At 40.4% G+C, this 20,028-nt stretch overlaps 1 protein-coding gene across 2 annotated transcripts in view; it reads right to left on the bottom strand.

Annotated features, from left to right (window-relative positions):
- LOC110457829 (type I inositol 3,4-bisphosphate 4-phosphatase-like) overlaps positions 1 to 20,028 on the bottom strand; it is a 67,574-nt gene that overhangs the window by 30,639 nt on the left and 16,907 nt on the right. The window contains exons 11-18 of one of the 2 annotated variants that reach the window (XM_021509256.1): positions 19,205 to 19,401; positions 18,135 to 18,192; positions 15,474 to 15,576; positions 4,687 to 4,794; positions 3,787 to 4,064; positions 3,283 to 3,489; positions 2,403 to 2,600; positions 1,777 to 1,845 (exon numbers count right to left, since the gene is read on the bottom strand). In XM_021509256.1, coding sequence (XP_021364931.1) covers positions 1,777 to 1,845; positions 2,403 to 2,600; positions 3,283 to 3,489; positions 3,787 to 4,064; positions 4,687 to 4,794; positions 15,474 to 15,576; positions 18,135 to 18,192; positions 19,205 to 19,401 — 1,218 coding nt within the window. Of the gene's footprint in view, positions 1 to 1,776; positions 1,846 to 2,402; positions 2,601 to 3,282; positions 3,490 to 3,786; positions 4,065 to 4,686; positions 4,795 to 13,600; positions 13,704 to 15,473; positions 15,577 to 18,134; positions 18,193 to 19,204; positions 19,402 to 20,028 lie in introns of both variants that reach the window. The other variant, XM_021509257.1, reaches the window with a different exon arrangement.

The raw sequence follows: 20,028 nt of genomic DNA, 5'->3' as shown, positions 1-20,028 counted from the left end.
CTTGGTTTTTCAGAAGAAGTTGTTTAAATGTTTTTAACATATTTGACCCCTGTGACCTTGGATATAAGTCAAGGTCATTTATTTGAACAAACTTGGTAGTCCTTCATCCCAGCATGTTACTCGCCAAATATCATCACCCTAGGCCTCTTGGTTTTTCAGAAGAAGTTGTTTAAATATTTTTAACATATTTGACCCCTGTGACTTTGGATATAAGTCAAGGTCATTTATTTGAACAAACTTGGTAGTCCTTCATCCCAGCATGTTACTCGCCAAATATCATCACCCTAGGCCTCTTGGTTTTTCAGAAGAAGTTGTTTAAATGTTTTTAACATATTTGACCCCTGTGACCTTGAATATAAGGCAAGGTCATTTATTTGAACAAACTTGGAAGCCCTTAATTCAAGCATGTTACTGGCCAAATATCATCATCCTAGGCCTCTTGGGTATTCAGAAGAAGTTGTTTAAAGATTTTAACATATTTGATCCCTGTGACCTTGAAAATTGATGAAGGTCATTTATTTTATCAAACTTGGTAGCCCTTCATCCAAGCATGCTTCTGGCCAAATATCATCACCCTAGGCCTTTTGGTTACTGAGAAGAAGTTGTTTAAAGTAAAAAAGTTGACTCCGGTCGGACGACGGACGGACGACGGACGACGGACGCCGCACCATGCCATAAGCTCACTTGGCCCTTCGGGCCAGGTGAGCTAATAAAGGGAGTTAACGGTATACTAACAGCATGGGAGAAACATACATCCCATCAATATCTATATACAGGGAGTTAACGGTATACTAACAGCATGGGAGAAACATACATCCCGTCTATATCTATACACAGGGAGTTAACGGTACACTAACAGCATGGGAGAAACATTCATCCTATCTATATCTATATACAGGGAGTTAATGGTATACTTACAGCCTGGGAGAAACATACATCCCGTCTATATATCTATATACAGGGAGCTAACGGTATACTAACTAAATTGGAGTAACATACATCCCGTCTATATCTATATACAGGGAGTTAACGGTACACTAACAGCATGGGAAAAACATTCATCCTATCTATATCTATATACAGGGTGTTAATGGTATACTTCCAGCCTGGGAGAAACATACATCCCGTCTATATATCTATATACAGGGAGCTAACGGTATACTAACTAAATTGGAGTAACATACATCCCGTCTATATCTATATACAGGGAGTTAACGGTATATTTACAGCATGGGAGAAACATACATCCCGTCTATATCTATATACAAGGAGTTAATGGTATACTAACAGCATGGGAGAAACATACATCCCGTCTTTATCTATATACAGGGAGTTAATGGTATACTTACAGCATGGGAGAAACATACATCCCGTCTATATCTATATACAGGGAGTTAATGGTATACTTGCAGCATGGGAGAAACATACATCCCGTCAATATCTATATACAGGGAGTTAATGGTATACTAACAGCATGGGAGAAACATACATCCCGTCTATCTCTATATATAGGGAGTTAATGGTATACTTACAGCATGGGAGAAACATACATCCCGTCAATATCTATATACAGTGAGTTAATGGTATACTAGCAGCATGGGAGAAACATCCATCCCGTCTATATCTATATATAGGGAGTTAATGGTATTCTTACAGCATGGGAGAAAAAAACATCCCGTCTATATGTATATACAGGGAGTTAACAGTATACTTCCAGCATGGGAGAAACATACATCCCGTCTATATCTATATACAGGGAGTTAACCGTATACTTACAGCATGGGAGAAACATACATCTCGTCTATATTTAATCATATGCATGAGTTGTGTTTGTCCTCGGTTTTCCTGTAAAAAATAAAATTCTTTTCACTTTAAGTTCAACTATGAAAGGAATGTAAATTCCACAGAAACTGTGCACTTTCTGTTTCTACATGACTATAAAAGAAAGGGTGGTCGGGTGGTGCAGTGCATAGCGCACTTGCCTTTCACCAAGGTGTTCGATTCCCCGATCTGACGTGAAAATGTTTAGGATCACCTGCCCGACCACGTGAGTTTTCTCCGGGTACTCCGTTTCCTCCCACACTAACATCAGGGCCAACAAGACTGATTAATATAAGTTGAAATAACTTGTTTCATAATTGTTGTAAAATAAATAAAGTGTTGGGTTTTTTTTGTAAAAGAAAGAAGATTTTAACACATATAATATTCCAAGACTTTGGACAAGTTAATTTAGCTTAACAAACAAGATCTATTTAGCTAGATTGGGGTCAAATATTTCAACAAAGGTGATAGTTCTTCAGCCCAGCAAGCTACATGAAAAGTATCATGAATTTCAGTATGTCCAAAAGTGGGTAAAAATTATTAAAAAAGAAATATATATACATATAATATCAACAACTTACCATTAGATTAAGAAAGGACATGAAGAGCTTCACTCTCTGACTAACAAGTTCTATAAAGCTCTTTAATTTGATAACACCAGGACTGATCTCTCCCAGCCACTTAGGTCTGTCCATGGGTCCAGATCTGTTGGTAATTAGCTCCTCAACCATAGAGCTGAGACACACTAGGGCAGCTTCTGTGTTCACACGTGTCATCTCCTACAAATAGTAACGAGGTCAGTAAGTGTTGACATGTGTCATCTCATACAAATAGTTACAAGGTCAGCCAGTGTTGACATGACTGTCATCTCCTACAAGTGCAAATAGTTACAAGGTCAGTCCATGTTGACACATGTCATATCCTACAAGTGCAAATAGCTACAAGGTCATTCCATGTTGACACGTGTCATATCCTACAAGTACGAATAGTTACAAAGTCAGTATGTGTTGACATGCCTCATCTCCTATTAGTACAAATAGTTACAAGGTCAGCCAGTATTGACATGTGCCATCAGTGTCCTACAAGTAAAAGTAGTTACAAGGTCAGTTTGTGTACACACATCATCAAGGCCAACGTTGTTGACACTTGACATCCCATACCAGTACAGAAGGTCAGCCTATGTATTGACACCTGTTATCTCCTATAACTAGAAAAAAAGTTACTAGGTCAGTTCAGCTGTAGTACTTTATATACTGGAAGGAAAAAGAATTGCAATTTGAAAAATTGTGGTTAACTATGGGAAGGATAAACATACTGTAGAATGTAATGATGGTGTAATTGGAAGATGGGTAACCACTTTGTTGTATGTGAAAATTTCATTCCTGAACGTTAAAAAACTTCATAAATTTTAAACTAGAAACCATTACACAGGTTAGTTTAGCTGTAGTTTTGTATACATACCCAAGGCTCTACTGTAGGACTCTGTGCAAAGTTGCTTCCTGTCCATTTCCAGGCCTTCTCAGGAGTGAGGTCCCCAGGACTAGAGTCCTGAGAGCTAGGGGAGGGTGTCTCCTTTGGGGGAGGGGATGTCTCAATCTTGGCCTCGTTATAGTTGTCGGCAGCCTCCTGAAGCAGGCTGCTATCACAAATCTGGACTAGATTTCGCACCTACCAGAAAAAATCATGAATGAAATTGTTTTATCTTTAGCCTGAATGCCATGATAATTACACTCAAATGAGTATGCAGAATGAGATCCAGTTTGGTATGATAAATGCCTACTTTGTTAAAAATTTGTACATAGTGTTTCATTTTACACAAAAAAGATGACATCAAGCTTATTTAGTCAAGATTTTTCTGAGCTTCATATTGTTTAAGTTGAACTAGTTAATTAGTTATAAGAAATCTTAACACCTTGATTTCTAACATTAACAAACTTTTCTGTTATAATAAGGTCAGATATTTACCTTGTCAGATACCATCTCCATAATGATGCCAAATTCCTCCGCCGTCCCCGCCATGGCGACATGACACAACTTCTCACAATATTGTCCTATCACAGTTTTGAGATCTAACACAGAATTCACTAGGTCACATGACCTCTGTATTTTTGTTGTGCGACTCAAGGTTGCATCAGCAGACAGAAGGTCATGCTGTTGTTGCAGCATTCTACGAAGGCCCCCATGTTTATATTTATGAGGATAGGCCGTGAATGCTCCGACAGTGATGATGTCATACCAACCAGCTGTTAAAAATAATGTATGTCACTCGTTAAAACCAGGAAATCCTTTACAACTGTTTACCAGCTGTTCATCAACCAATTCAACAAGTGTGGGTATAGCTACCTGTACAAAGGGGGGAGAAGGGACCAAGAACATCAAGTACACCAATTTCTGTGATCATCCCTTCAGTACTTTGTGATATATACAATGTCATGTAGCAATAGGAAACGTTACATGCAAAATCTAAGATGGCTGCATTGTGGCCATTTTATATTTTTGATCTCAAAATAAGTATTCACAAATACAAACAAAATGGATCATGCATATCTCGTTTCATCTTGACTCATTTAGTAGAAGTTTTTCCGAAAAGTAGCAGTTACAAAAAGTGTTTTAAGAAAGACTAATCTTCATGACTGAATGATGGATGTTTGACCGGACAACAAAGTTATTTTTACCATCTGATGATGGTCGGCTAATATTAATCACCTGAATTAGGGGCTAGGATGGATAACCTGTCTGCGGGATATAAATCAGGTTAGGATATGTGTACCAAGGTGTAATACTCCTCATCTCATAGGATCAGGGAATTCCACCTCCAGCTGGCCAGAGACAAAACGTAGACACACAAGTACTAGTAAAACTCACTGCTGTTGCGGACTTCGTTGATGACCGTCATCCTTTGTAAGTGTAGGTTGACCGGTACAAACTGTAGATCTTTATCTCCCTTCTTCACACTCTGTTTAAAATGTGCGCCTAACAAACACAGAAAAGACCCGGTCACACTCACACATGTACAAAATACAGAATACAGACAATACTTTCATAATAATATACGATTATGCTGCCAAACATTAAGACCTTACACATTTTGTGAAGCTACATAGATTTTGACATCATACATTTTACAAACAAAAGATGTCATCCAAATCTCCAAGAATTGAATTACATATAATTTTAATTTTGCTCAAACATTAAAAAGAGATTTCAAACTTGCAAGAATGCAACCATGCATGCATCAGTTTGTTTAACATTCACTATAAAGCAGCAAGGTGGCAGATGTTGAAATTGGTGCTGTATCATACCTGTATGTAAATTCCATTTAACAGTGCTGAACATTCTATTTTCTTGTTTAATCAAGTTTGAAGTACTTGCTGTCATTATTGATAAGTAAACAATGTTTGATAACATTGAAGGTGAAATGATTTATATAATAAAATATCATGTATAGTTCTGTATCATAATCACACAAGTATTATATAATTTATATCAAATCCTTCTACTGATTAGTAAAAACAGGTTTAAAGCTAGTTGACCTTTGATATTTCTTAAACCTAAACATGTGACCTCTGAAAATATTTTGCAATGCATTATAGTTAATGACAGAAAGCATTGGCATCAATGGGTGAAATCTTACAACAAAAATATTTAAAACAATTCTGTTCTGATAAACTGTTGATGCCAGATTACAATTTATATTCAGTCAGTTTTCTTCACGAAAACCATTAGATACTACAAGTTACATGGCTATGTATTAACCTTTGACCTTAACTTACATTGCTAACATTTAAACTAATTGTACAAATCTATGTTTTAACCTTCAATATTAAATTACATGACTGCATTATTTCACATGACCATATAAACTAACCTTTAACCTAAAGTACCATGACCATATAATCTAACCTATGACCTAAAGTAACATGACCATATAAACTAACCTTTGACTTGAAGTTACAATGACTATATAAAGTAACCTTTGACCTAAAGTTACATGACCATACATGTATATAAACTAACATTTGACCTTAATTTACATGACCATGTAAACTAACCTTTGACCTAAATTTACATGACCATGTAAACTTACCTTTGACCTTAATTTACATGACCATGTAAACTAACCTTTGACCTAAATTTACATGACCATGTGAACTAACCTTTGACCTGAAGTTACACGGCCATATAAACTAACCTTTGACCTGAAGAAACTGAAACTTCTTCTGTTATTTTCAGCTACAACATGTACAGTGGTCACATTTCAGAATCATATTGGTCATATTGATTTTTGTATGTAACACATGTTCCCTACAACCTTATAATCCCTTCATTAATAACCTATAATCCTAACACTTAGTGAGAGATGTATCTGAGAAGGTGAGAATGTCAGCCTATGTTATATTTCCACTGTATCATACAAAGCAACAGTGAACTTTGTCCCTTTAATCATTAAATAATAACATTTCTACCATGTGATATCGGAGTGCTAGGCATGCGACAGGTATTAACATTTGTTATTAGCTATTTCTGTCAGGTTTAGACGATTACATTGACGAGGTGGTAACGAGTATAGATATGGTCGATCAGGACCTCGTTACACCAAACCTGTTTGTAATTAACCCACTGGTGCAGGAAGGATTCCTGATACTAACAGTAAAATGTTCAGGCACTCTAAATGAGGTTACATACATGCATGATACACACACCAGCAGTACAAGCTGCATTGGCAGTGCTACATGTAAGATTTTCAGTATCAGCCTAAAAGGTAATAGTATCTGTAATATGCACTACTGTACATGCAGTATCTATAAATGACATTCATCAAAATTAAATGGACATCTTGATAGGTTTTTCAAATCAAGCTGTCTTTAATAACATATAATTATTTAAAGCCTGTAAAATTTAGGAACATGAATGGGTAGGGTATCACTAATCGCCACAGAATACATGTACAGCGGCCCACAGTATAGGACATGTAAAGGAAGGGTGTCACTGATGGCCACAGAATACAGCAACCTAGAGTTAGGGACATGTACAGGTAGGGTGTCACTGATCGCCTCAGAATACAGTAGCCACGAGTTAGGGACATGTACAGGTAGGGTGTCACTGATCGCCACAGAATACAGCGACCTAAAGTTTGGGACATGTACAGGTAGGGTGTCACTGACAGCCGAAGAATACAGCGGCCCAGAGTTAGGGACATGTACAGGTAGGGTGTCACTGATCGCCACAGAATACAGAGACCTAGAGTTAGGGACATGTACAGGTAGGGTGTCACTGATCGCCACAGAATACAGTGGCCACGAGTTAGGGACATGTACAGGTAGGGTGTCACTGATCACCACAGAATACAGGGACATGTACAGGTAGGGTGTCACGGATTGCCACAGAATACAGCGGCCTAGAGTTAGGGACATGTACAGGTAGTGTGTCACTGATCACCACAGACCACAGGGACATGTACAGGTAGAGTGTCACGGATTGCCACAGAATACAGCGGCCCAGGGTTAGGGACATGTACAGGTAAGGTGTCACTGATCGCCACGAATACATCGACCTAGAGTTAGGTACATGTACAGGTAGGGTGTGACTGATCGCCACAGAATACCGCGACCTAGAGTTAGGGACAGGTACAGGTAGGGTGTCAATGATCAGCACTGAATACAGCAAACTAGAGTTAGGGACAGGTACAGGTAGGGTGTCAATGATTGCCACCGAATACAGCGACCCAGAGATTAGGACATGTTCAGGTAGTGTGGCATTGACAGCCACAGAATACAGGGACATGTACAGGTAGGGAGTCACTGATCGCCACAGAAATACATCGACCTAGAGTTAGGTACATGTACAGGTAGGGTGTGACTGATCGCCACAGAATACGGCGACCCAGAGTTTAGGACGTAGGGTGTCACTTACCGCCACAGAATACAGCGACCAAGAGTTAGGGACATGTACACAGAATACAGCGACCTAGAGGAAGGGACATGTACAGGTAGGGCGTCAATGATCGCCACAGAATACAGGGGCCCAGAGATTAGGACATGTTCAGGTAGCGTGGCACTGATCACCACAGAATACAGGGACATGGACAGGTAGGGTGTCACGGACCGCCACAGAATACAGCGAACTAGAGGTAGGGACATGTACAGGTAGGGGGTCACTGATAGCCACAGAATACAGCTACCTAGGGTTAGGAACATGTACAGGTAGGGTATCACTGACAGCCACATAATACAGCGACACAGAGTGAGGGACATGTACAGGTAGGGGGTCACTTACAGCAACAGAATACAACGACCTAGAGTTAGGGACAGGTACAGGTAGGGTGTCAATAATCGCCACAGAATACAGCCAACTAGAGTTAGGGACATGTAAAGGTAGGGTGTCACTGATCAACACAGAATACAGGGACATGGACAGGTAGGGTGTCACTGAACGCCACAGAATACAGCGACACAGAGTTTAGGACATGTACAGGAAGTGTGTCAATGATCAGCACTGTATACAGCAGACTAGAGTTAGGGACATGTACGGGTAGGGTGTCACTGATCGGTACAGGTAGGGTGTCAATAATCGCCACAGAATACAGCCACCCAGAGTTTAGGACATGTACAGGTAGTGTGTCAATGATCAGCACTGTATACAGCAGACTAGAGTTAGGGACGTGTAAAGGTAGGGTGTCACTGAATGCCACAGAATACAGCGATCTAGAGTTAGGGACATGTAAAGGTATGATGTCACTGACAGCCACAGACTACAGCGACCTAGAGTAAGGGTCATGTACAGGTAGGGTGTCAATAATCGCCACAGAATACAGCGTCCCAGAGTGTAGGACATGTTCAGGTAGTTTGTCCCTGATCACCACAGAATACAGTTACCTCAAGTTAGGGACATGTACTGGTAGGGTGTCACTGATCAACACAGAATACAGGGACATGGACAGGTAGGGTGTCACGGACTGCCACAGAATACAGCGAAACTGAGTTAGGGACATGTACAGGTCGCGTGTCACTGATCGCCACAGAAATACATCGACCTAGAGTTAGGGACAGGTACAGGTAGGGGGTCACTGATAGCCACAGAATATAGGGACGTACAGGTAGGGTGTCACTCATCGCCACAGAATACAGCTGCCCAGAGTTAGCGCCATGTACAGCTAGGGTGTCACTGACAGCCACATAATACAGCGACACAGAGTGAGGGACATGTACAGGTAGGGGGTCACTGGCAGCCACAGAATACAGCGGCCCAGGGTTAGGGACATGTACAGGTAAGGTGTCACTGATCGCCACGAATACATCGACCTAGAGTTAGGGACGTGTAAAGGTAGGGTGTCACTGAATGCCTCAGAATACAGCGACCTAGACAGATAGGGTGTCACTGACAGCCACATAATACAGCGACCTAAAGTTAGGTACATTTACAGGTAGGGTGTCACTGATCCCCACAGAATACAGCGGCCTAGATTTAGGGACATGTACAGGTAAGGTGTCACTGATCGCCACGAATCCATCGACCTAGAGTTAGGGACAGGTACAGGTAGGGGGTCACTGGCAGCCACAGAATGCAGCGACCTAGAGTTAGGGACAGGTACAGGTAGGGTGTCACTGATTGCCACAGAATACAGCGGCCCAGCGTTAGGAGAATACAGAGACCTAGAGTTAGGGACCTGTACAGGTAGGGTGTCACTGAGCGCCACAGAATACAGGGGCCCAGAGATTAGGACATGTTCAGGTAGCGTGGCACTGATCACCACAGAATACAGTTACCTCAAGTTAGGGACATGTACTGGTAGGGTGTCACTGATCAACACAGAATACAGGGACATGGACAGGTAGGGTGTCACTGAAGGCCACAGAATACAGCGACACAGAGTTTAGGACATGTACAGGGAGGGTGTCACTGATCACCAAAGAATACAGCGACCTCAAGTTAGGGACATGTACTGGTAGGGTGTCACTGATCAACACAGAATACAGGGACATGGACAGGTAGGGTGTCACTGATTGCCACAGAATACAGCGACCTAAAGTTAGGTACATTTACAGGTAGGGTGTCACTGATTGCCACAGAATACAGCGACCTCAAGTTAGGGACATGTACTGGTAGGGTGTCACTGATCAACACAGAATACAGGGACATGGACAGGTAGGGTGTCACGGACCGCCACAGAATACAGCGAACTAGAGGTAGGGACATGTAAAGGTAGGGTGTCACTGACCACCACAGAATACAGGGACATGGACAGGTAGGGTGTCACTGAATGCCACAGAATACAGCGGCCCAGCGTTAGGAGAATACAGAGACCTAGAGTTAGGGTCATGTACAGGTAGGGTGTCAGTGATCGCCACAGAATACAGCGACCCAGAGTTTAGGACATGTACAGGTAGTGTGTCAATGATCAGCACTGAATACAGCAGACTAGAGTTAGGGACATGTACAGGTAGGGTGTCACTGATCGCCACAGAATTTAGCGACCTAGAGTTAGGGACATGTACAGGTAGGGTGTCACTGATCGCCACAGAATACATCGACCTAGAGTTAGGGACATGTACAGGTAGGGTGTCAATTATCGCCACAGAATACAGCGACCCAGAGTTTAGGACATGTACAGGTAGTGTGTCACTGATCACCACAGAATACAGCGACCTAGAGTTAGGGACATGTACAGGTAGGGTGTCACTGATCGCCACAGAATTTAGCGGCCTAGAGTTAGGGACATGTACAGGTAGGGTGTCACTGATCGCCCCAGAATACATCGACCTAGAGTTAGGGACATGTACAGATAGGGTGTCACTGACAGCAACAGAATACAGCAGCCCAGAGTTAGGTTGTACAGATAAGGTGTCACTGATCGCCACAGAATACAGTGACCTCAAGTTAGGGACATGTACAGGTAGGGTGTCACTGATCACCAAAGAATACAGCGACCCAGAGTTAGGGACATGTACAGGTAGGGTGTCACTGATCGCCACAGAATACAGCGACCTAGAGTTAGGGACATGTACAGGTAGGGTGTCAATGATCGCCACAGAATACAGCGACCCAGAGATTAGGACATGTACAGGTAGTGTGTCACTGATCACCACAGAATACAGCGGACTAGAGTTAGGGACATGTACAGGTAGGGGGTCACTGATCGCCACAGAATACAGCGGCCCAGAGTTAGGGACATGTACAGGTAGGGTGTCACTGACAGTCACAGTTAATCTGTGTTAGTATGAACTGACCGGGTGCAGACAATATAAAGCCTGATAACACTCATACATAGTAACTATGTTAACATTATATCAAACCTATATAATATGTAGTTAGACTTGGGTTAGTGACAGGTTGGATTTGATTATTAATAGGAAGACATTTTCAATGTATTCTTTATTGCTTCGTTATATTGTTCCCATGCTCTATAAAAAGTAATTGGAAGTTTGTGATAAAAACATACCGGATTCAGTACAAATTAGTGATTTTTAATAAACTAGCAGGAATGATCTTTGTTAGTATGACTGATTGTATGGAGGTGTGTTTGGGATGTATGTGATAATATTTGTCAGTGTCTCTGTGAGTATGACTGATTGTATGAAGGTGTGTTTGGGATGTTTGTAGTAATATTTGTCAGTGTCTTTGTGAGTATGACTGATCGTATGAAGGTGTGTTTGGGATGTATGTGGTAATATTTGTCAGTGTAAAGTGTGTGAAGGAGTAAGCCGTAATACTTGTTAGGACAGGTGTGAGTATGTATACTTTGATGTAATCATATAATTGTGAATGTGAGAATATCACAATGTGAGTATGAATATGAGTATGTGTGTGTCACCGTATATATGGTGTATGGATGGAAGAAAATCATTATCGTACTCCAGAGTACCATTCTCTTAATACTTACATTCTCTACGCTTTTGTAACATCTTAAAATAGATTCAATCACAACAGGCGAAGGAGTAATAAGTTGTTCTTGTAGTTTATTAGAAGTGTCGACCGGTTTCGCCTCTACCCTTGCCTTCTTTGTAACATCTTATGACAAAATTGAAGGTTCATAGGTTGCAATTTCATTGGATTCGCACATAAAAAACGGACCAGTTCCTTAAATGATATCTGTCCTTTAAACACTGAGGAACTACACCAAAGTAAAGGTGATCCGGTTTTTATTTATGCTTCCGTATGATTCCTTTATCGTGTATTTAAGATTTCACAGATATGCAATAACAAATTAACCAAGTATGTCAAGGGTATCAAATATACAATGTCAAAATGTGTACCAGTATAATTTTTATAAACATGTTTTTGAGTATATCATTCAATGTTATTTCATATGTCCATGAGCATATTTGTGAATGTATGATTGCATGTGCGAGTATGAATGCATGTTGGTATATACAGTATGCAAGTATGTGCGTACATGTATTGTGAACATAACTGAGTTTATATAAGGTTTGTATTTGTGTGAATTATTTGGTATATCATGAGGACAGTGACTGCATCTGACAAATACTGAATATATAAGTGTACCTGTGTGTGAGGTCAGTGTCTCCAGGTGATGTCAGTATCTGTACCTGTGTGTGAGGACATTGTCTCCAGGTGATGTCAGTATGTGTACCTGTGTGTGAGGACATTGTCTCCAGGTGATGTCAGTATGTGTACCTGTGTGTGAGGTCAGTGTCTCCAGGTGATGGGAATAGGTGTACCTGTGTGTGAGGACAATGTCTCCAGGTGATGGGAATATGTGTACCTGTGTGTGAGGACATTGTCTCCAGGTGATGTCAGTATGTGTACCTGTGTGTGAGGACATTGTCTACAGGTGATGTCAGTATGTGTACCTGTGTGTGAGGTCAATGTCTCCAGGTGATGTAAGTATGTGAACCTGTGTGTGAGGTCAGTGTCTCCAGGTGATTTCAGTATGTGTACCTGTGTGTGAGGTCAATGTCTCCAGGTGATGTAAGTATGTGAACCTGTGTGTGAGGTCAGTGTCTCCAGGGGATGTCAGTATGTGTACCTGTGTGTGAGGTCAGTGTCTCCAGGTGAGGTCAGTATGTGTACCTGTGTGTGAGGTCAGTGTCTCCAGGTGATGGGAATATGTGTACCTGTGTGTGAGGATAATGTCTCCAGGTGATGTCAGTATGTGAACCTGTGTGTGAGGTCAGTGTCTCCAGGTGATGTCAGTATGTGTACCTGGGTGTGAGGTCAGTGTCTCCAGGTGATCGGAATATGTGTATCTGTGTGTGAGGACAATGTCTCCATGTGATGGGAATATGTGTACCTGTGTGTGAGGACAATGTCTCCAGGTGATGGGAATATGTGTACCTGTGTGTGAGGATAATGTCTCCAGGTGATGTCAGTATGTGAACCTGTGTGCGAGGACATTGTATCCAGGTGATGTCAGTATGTGTACCTGTGTGTGATGTCAGTGTCTCCAGGCGATGTCAGTATGTGTACCTGTGTGTGAGAACATTGTCTCCAGGTGATGTCAGTATGTGTACCTGTGTGTGAGGTCAGTGTCTCCAGGTGATCGGAATATGTGTATCTGTGTGTGAGGACAATGTCTCCAGGTGATGGGAATATGTGTACCTGTGTGTGAGGTCAGTGTCTCCAGGTGATGTCAGTATGTGTACCTGTGTGTGAGTATATTGTCTCCAGATGATGTCAGTATGTGTGCCTGTGTGTGAGGATAGTGTCTCCAGATTATGTCAGTATGTGTACCTGTGTGTGAGGTCAATGTCTCCAGGTGATGTCAGTATGTGTACCTGTGTGTGAGGATATTGTCTCCAGATGATGTCAGTATGTGTACCTGTGTGTGAGGTCAATGTCTCCAGGTGATTGGAGTAGTGAGACTCTGTGCGAGCTGTAAAGTCCAACACCTCCTTTCTGTTAGCTTGCCACCTTCTTGACAACTGTATAACACAAAACTTAAACATCAGACTCAGAACCCTACCTATAAGCCTGGCATTGGATTTAAAATAGAGTACACTGGGATTAATTATACCTTTTCATGACTTTCTTTTTGTTACAAATGTTCTTTTTTTTTCTTCAGAATCCTGTCCAACAGTATAATATCCCAATTTTTATGTTATAATTTTTGAATGACTGCCTTGGATTACAGATAAAATAAACATTGTCTGCCAGGAGATTATTTTGCCTATAAAGAATCCCATCAATTTTTGTTGTTTGCTAAAATCAAATGGAATGACCACCCTAGACTTCTTTACCAAATGACAGCCTGATATGGAATTTAGTTTAATTAGTAAACCTTCTATTATTGAATTATTATTAGTTTCCCAACAGCAGTTAGAATAGCCTTTCCTTTGCTTACACCACTGTGATTAGTTAACTGAAACTAAAATACATAAAGTATTTGATACAGTGTTAGTTTTAAAGCATGTAGCATCAAGCGTTTGGTTCTCCCCAGGGTCAAGAAAAACCAAGCAGTGTCTCGAATGAAATCTGCATTTTGTTATTAAAAAGGCTATAGCCATGACTATTGAAAGTCGGGAGTCCCGAGTTATGGCACTATCACTAGTTTCACACTCTCGTTCTTTTGACCAATCAAGTTCACAGTCTGGTTCAATATTTTGATCAATGAGTTGATTGGATATATAAAGTAAATAGACAGATTGATGTTGTGTTCACCCTGAGGGCATACCACATGTTGCTGCTAGCAGTAATAATAACCTCCTGTGTTGTAAAGTTGCTGGCCAAGGTCTGTTCCTAAACCACTGTATACAACATACTGTCAATCTCTTTATAGGTGATAAACACTTTTGAGTTAAGTGGACTATCATACAACTTCAAATATCTCACAAGACAGGATAAACACAGTCCAATCCTACATTATAATGTTTTGTAGATGAACATTGCAAAAGATTTGGTTAGAATCTGAAGGTAAGTATTAAAAACTGTGAAGATTTTCTCTTACACATAATCAAATATCATTTAAACCCCAAATATATACTTTTATACATAATGTATATAGCAATGTTTGAATGATCTCATACTTCGTCCAAATTTCCACCAGAGATTGACCAACAACTTCACATGTAACACCCTGGTCCTGTCAAACTTTGACGAGCTGTTCCTGTACTTATAACCCTACACAAAGTTCTCCAAGTCGCACAAGTAAAGCTTTCAGTCAAAACCACTAGAAATATAAACAAAATAAAGAGCTTACAAATTATACCAGGGACGTATAATGGAGTCTATATACGGTCCCTGATTATACCAAGGGATTGTTTTGTTTCCCAATTTTTGAAGTGCCGGTTCAGTTGCAGCTTTATCAATTGGACTGAAATCTTCAGTAGGCTGAGCATATACAGAAATAGCTTATCATGCATTGACAACTACACTAGCATTGGACTGTAACAGTGATCAGCTCACAGGTCAGAGACAGCCTTGCTCATTATAAAACAGATACTTGCTTAATAAAAAGGTTTAAAAATAATCTTCTCAAAAATTATTGTTATCTACTTAAAAAAGTGTAATTTAATCCCATGCTAAATTTAGAAGGGTGACTACAGCTGGTAATAGTGTAACTTATAGTGATGAACTGTTTGACCTTGATGTCATCACGGAAATTTTCGACTAAGTGGCAGAGTTGAATGACATGATGGCTGACAACTGTTACAGAAGTCTGTGTACAGAAATATCAAGTCTTTAACGCAATAAACCTGAGAAGTTAGCCAGCAGATTGAGAATGTCAACGTATTTAGAAACTGTTGCAGCGCACGTTGTGATTTGGGATACTTGCTCAGCCTCTATCATTGGTACTAACTGGAAAACAAAGCAGTCACACAAGTAATTTAAACTACAAGTTTAAACATAAAACACCTCCCTGTCTGAAGGTACTGATGGAATCAGCCTTTTTTGTCCGGTTAACACCAGGTTAAACAATTGGCTTTTTTTCAAACTGATTATCAACATATTTCTCAATAACATCAGAATTGAAGACATAATGCAACAAGAGGACCAGAGGGCCTGTATCGCTCACCTGAATATGTTTAAAATAACTGGTATGAAGTAAAGATATAGCACTCCATGGTAGGTGCTGTAAGTACATATGAAATTTCAGAAAGATCCATCCAGTACTTGAGATATAGCGAGAACAAACTTCAAACAGAGCCCCGCCCCTATGCCCCTAGGGGGTCTTACCCACCGTTTATACAAAATTGAGTCCCCTTGGCCCAAGGATGCTCCTGATTAAATAAGGATAAAATCCAGTCATTCGTACAAAAGAAGGTATTTGAAGAATTTGCTATGTTTCCCCTATCGGGCCCCACCCTTCTGCCCCCAGGGGGGCCACACTCACTGTTTATACAAAATTGAGTCCCTTAATTTTGCCCAAGATCCTCCAGACCAAATTGGGAAGAAATCCCTTCATCTCTAAGGTAGAAGAAGGATTTTAAAGGTTTACCTCTATCTCCCCTATTGGGCCCCGCCCTTGGAGACCACAATTGAGTCCCCTTGGCCCAAGGATTCTCCAGACTAAATTAGGATAAAATCCCTTAACCCCTATGGTAGAAGAACGATTTTAAAGGTTTTACCTCTATTTCCCCTATTGGGCCCCGCCTCTCTGCCTCCAGGGGGTCAGACACACCGTTTATACAAAAGTTGTTCCCCTTACCTCAGGATGCTTCATACCAAATTTGGACAAGATCCTGTCATTCCTACAGAAGATGAAGGATTTTGAAGAATTTGTTGTTTCCCCTATTGGACCCATCCTCCCTTCTGCCCCCAGGGGGGGCCACACTCGCTGTTTATATGAAATTGAGTCCCTTTTGCCCATGGATGCTCCAGACTAAATTAGGATAAAATCCCTTATTCCCTATGGTAGAAGAAGGATTATAAAGGTTTTACCCCTATTTCCCCTATTGGGCCCCACCCCTGATCAGGTCCCAGGAGGGCTACACCCACCGTTTCTACAAAATTGGTTCCATTTCACCCAAGGATGCTCCACACCAAATATGGACCAAATCCTTTCATTCCTACAGAAGAAGAAGGATTTTGAAGAATTTGCTATGTTTTCCCTATTGGACCCACCCCTCAGCCCCTAGGGCGGTAAGACCCACCGTTTATACAAAATAATCCCCTTTTCCCAAGGATGCTCCACACCAAATATGGACTAAATCCTTTCATTCCTACAGAAGAATAAGGTTTTTAAAGAATAATTTGTTATGTTTCCCCTATTGGGTCCCGCCCCTTAGGCCCCTGGGGGGGCCAGACCCACGGTTTATTCAAAATAGGTTCCCGTTTACCCAAGGATGCTTCAGACCAAATATGGAACAAATCATTTCATTCCTACAGAAAAAGAAAGATTTAAAAAAAAATGTTATATTTCCCCTATTGGGCCACGCCCCTCAGCCCCCAGGGGGGCCAGAAACACCATTTATACAAAATTGGTTCCCCTTCACCCAAGAATGCTTCAGACCAAATATGAACCAAATCCTTTCATTCCTACAGAAGAAGAAGGATTTTAAAGAATTTACTGTTTCCCCTATTGGGCCCCACCCCTCAGGCCCATGGGGGGCCAGACCCACCGTTTATACAAAATTGGTTCCCCTTCACCCAAGGATGCTTCATGCCAAATATTGAACAAATCCTTTCATTCCTACAGAAGAAGAAGGATTTTAAAGAATTTGCTATATTTCCCCTATTGGGCCCCACCCCTCAGACCCCAGGGGGGCCAGACCCACCATTTATACAAAATCTGTTCCCCTCCCCCAAGAAAGCTTCTGACAAAATATGGAACAAATCCTTTCATTCCTACAGAAGAAGAAGGATTTAAAAGAATTTGTTATAGTTCCCCTATTGGGCCACGCCCCTCAGCCCCCAGGGGGGCCAGACCCACTATTTATACAAAATTTGTTCCCCTTTCCACAAGGATGCTTCTGACCAAATTTGGTCAAAATGTTCTCAGTCGTTCATAACTAGTAGTGTTTTAAAGGAAAAGTTGACGGACGGACGACGGATGATGGACGCTGCCGTCCTTCGGACCAGGTGAGCTAAAAACAGATGGTTGTACGATGATTTGTTCCTTTAACCATGTACACAATATACTAAATATAGAATTATCGCATGGTTCAAAACTTTGATTTTTTTTTTACCCAACATTATACTAAAGTCTCACTCATTACCTTTTTCCAGCTGTGAATATTTGTTTATGATTAACTTTACAATGATCAAACAACAGGTTGCTCAGGGAACTGCCACATCCTTATACATATCTATATTTTTTGACAAACAGAACAATCCAGATTAGAAAGAACTCACACATTATGACTAGTGTATTAAGACAATCAGATGTTAAATATTGTAATTCCAGGGGGCTTTACCTGTCTTAATTCCTGAAGTTGTGTAATTTTTGCCTTTTCTTCATCAACCCATAATTTCCTGAAATACAATAAGGATGTGTTTACTTCATTACATATCTTTTCTAACTTTTAACCAAATGCTCAAACCTCAAAACTTAACCCTAATATCATCCAACCCGTATACCCAACCAAACTACTCTGGTAATAATTATAAATGTGCCTCTTAAAGTTTCTATACCAGTAACTGTACTGTGTTTAATATGCTATATTTAGTCTACAGGTAATACAGAAGGTAGTTTTAATCGTGTGTAGTCAACCATAGTATTACACCCTCACTTATATTTTTCATCCATAATTGCATATCCGACTAGATTATTTAGGTTATATCTTCTTATATAAGACTAGCGGTCACTGGCCCTGGGTCAATCTTTTTCTCTCTCCTTGGAAGACGACAGGTAATTAATATCATAATTTTGGAATAAGGACCTCGCTACACTTGCAGATACAGAATTGCCGGCTTAACAGGGGACCTGGGACGTGACGCCGGCGTAGTTGACGACCAAGTGGTTCCCGGTAATTCCATATCGGCGAGAGCAGTGGCGGACGCATGTACCAGAGGTGCAGAAACCTTTATTACTGTATGTTAATAGATACTTCTATTTCATCACATGTAAATACTTCATTCGCCAAAACAAACCTGACTGAACTGTTTTTGTCGTTGCTGGTTATATGTTGTGGTTTATGTCTATATGACAATAACTGCGAAACACTCTCATTATCCCAGCCCTCACTACTCAACCTCACATACTCAAATCCAAGTACTAAATCTGAATATTAAAAAATACATGTAGTAATTTTTTCAAAAGTGAAGCCTTGATTCAAATGAGTAATGTTTTATTGGACCATAAACATGAGCCCTCACATAAAGTTTTACTGATTTGTCTGTTTTACCGTTTTAAGTCATATTTCATCTTTATATACTGTAGACCTGACGTGTACCACTGCATACATTTCTATTTTATTCTATTTGACAATTCTGGTTTAATAATAGATGAAAGTTTCAAGTTTAACATCCTTTAAAATGAACTTACAGGAGCTGACAGGGAATGTCAAATGACAGTTTACTCTCCCCCATGTATTCATGAACCAACAGCTTCACACTTCCGTTTGTTGTGTCGAAGCGGAATGTTCGTGTTGTGATATTGCTATACATTGGGCGTAGTGTGTCGATGCGCTTTGACCGGCGACGTAATGCTACCAGTCTGTGCCTCTCGTCACCATTGCTAACCTACAGTAGAATTCATATACATGTATGATTAGTTACAGTCATCAAATATGTTAACTACAGGACATTCAATAAGTGATCGGAATGTCAGTTATATTTATATCATAGGAGGAAAATATTTGTCACAAGAATCTATGAGCTTTAACAAGATTGGAATCTAATAAATGATAATCAATTCTTATAATAAAAAAAAAATGCTTTTCAGGCCAAACCAAAGATTATCTCTGTTTTCTGTTATTGTATCACTATATCAGGCCAAATCAAAGATTAACTCTGTTTTCTGTTATTGTATATCAGGCCAAATCAAAGATTATTTCTGTTTTCTGTCATTGTATATCAGGTCCTGTTATTGTATATCAGGCCAAATCAAAGATTATTTCTGTTTTCTGTCATTGTATATCAGGCCAAATCAAAGATTAACTCTGTTTTCTGTCATTGTATATCAGGTCCTGTTATTGTATATCAAGCCAAATCAAAGATTATCTCTGTTTTCTGTTATTGTATATCAGGCCAAATCAAAGATTAACTCTGTTTTCTGTCATTGTCTATCAGGCCAAACCAAAGAGTTTCTCTGTTTTCTGTTATTGTATATCAGGTCCTGTTATTGTATTTCAGGTCCTGTTATTGTAT

The sequence above is a fragment of the Mizuhopecten yessoensis genome, unplaced genomic scaffold (assembly GCF_002113885.1).
Source record: "Mizuhopecten yessoensis strain PY_sf001 unplaced genomic scaffold, ASM211388v2 scaffold9331, whole genome shotgun sequence".
NCBI lineage: Eukaryota > Metazoa > Mollusca > Bivalvia > Pectinida > Pectinidae > Mizuhopecten > Mizuhopecten yessoensis.
This window is presented reverse-complemented; position numbering and strand designations above follow the sequence as displayed.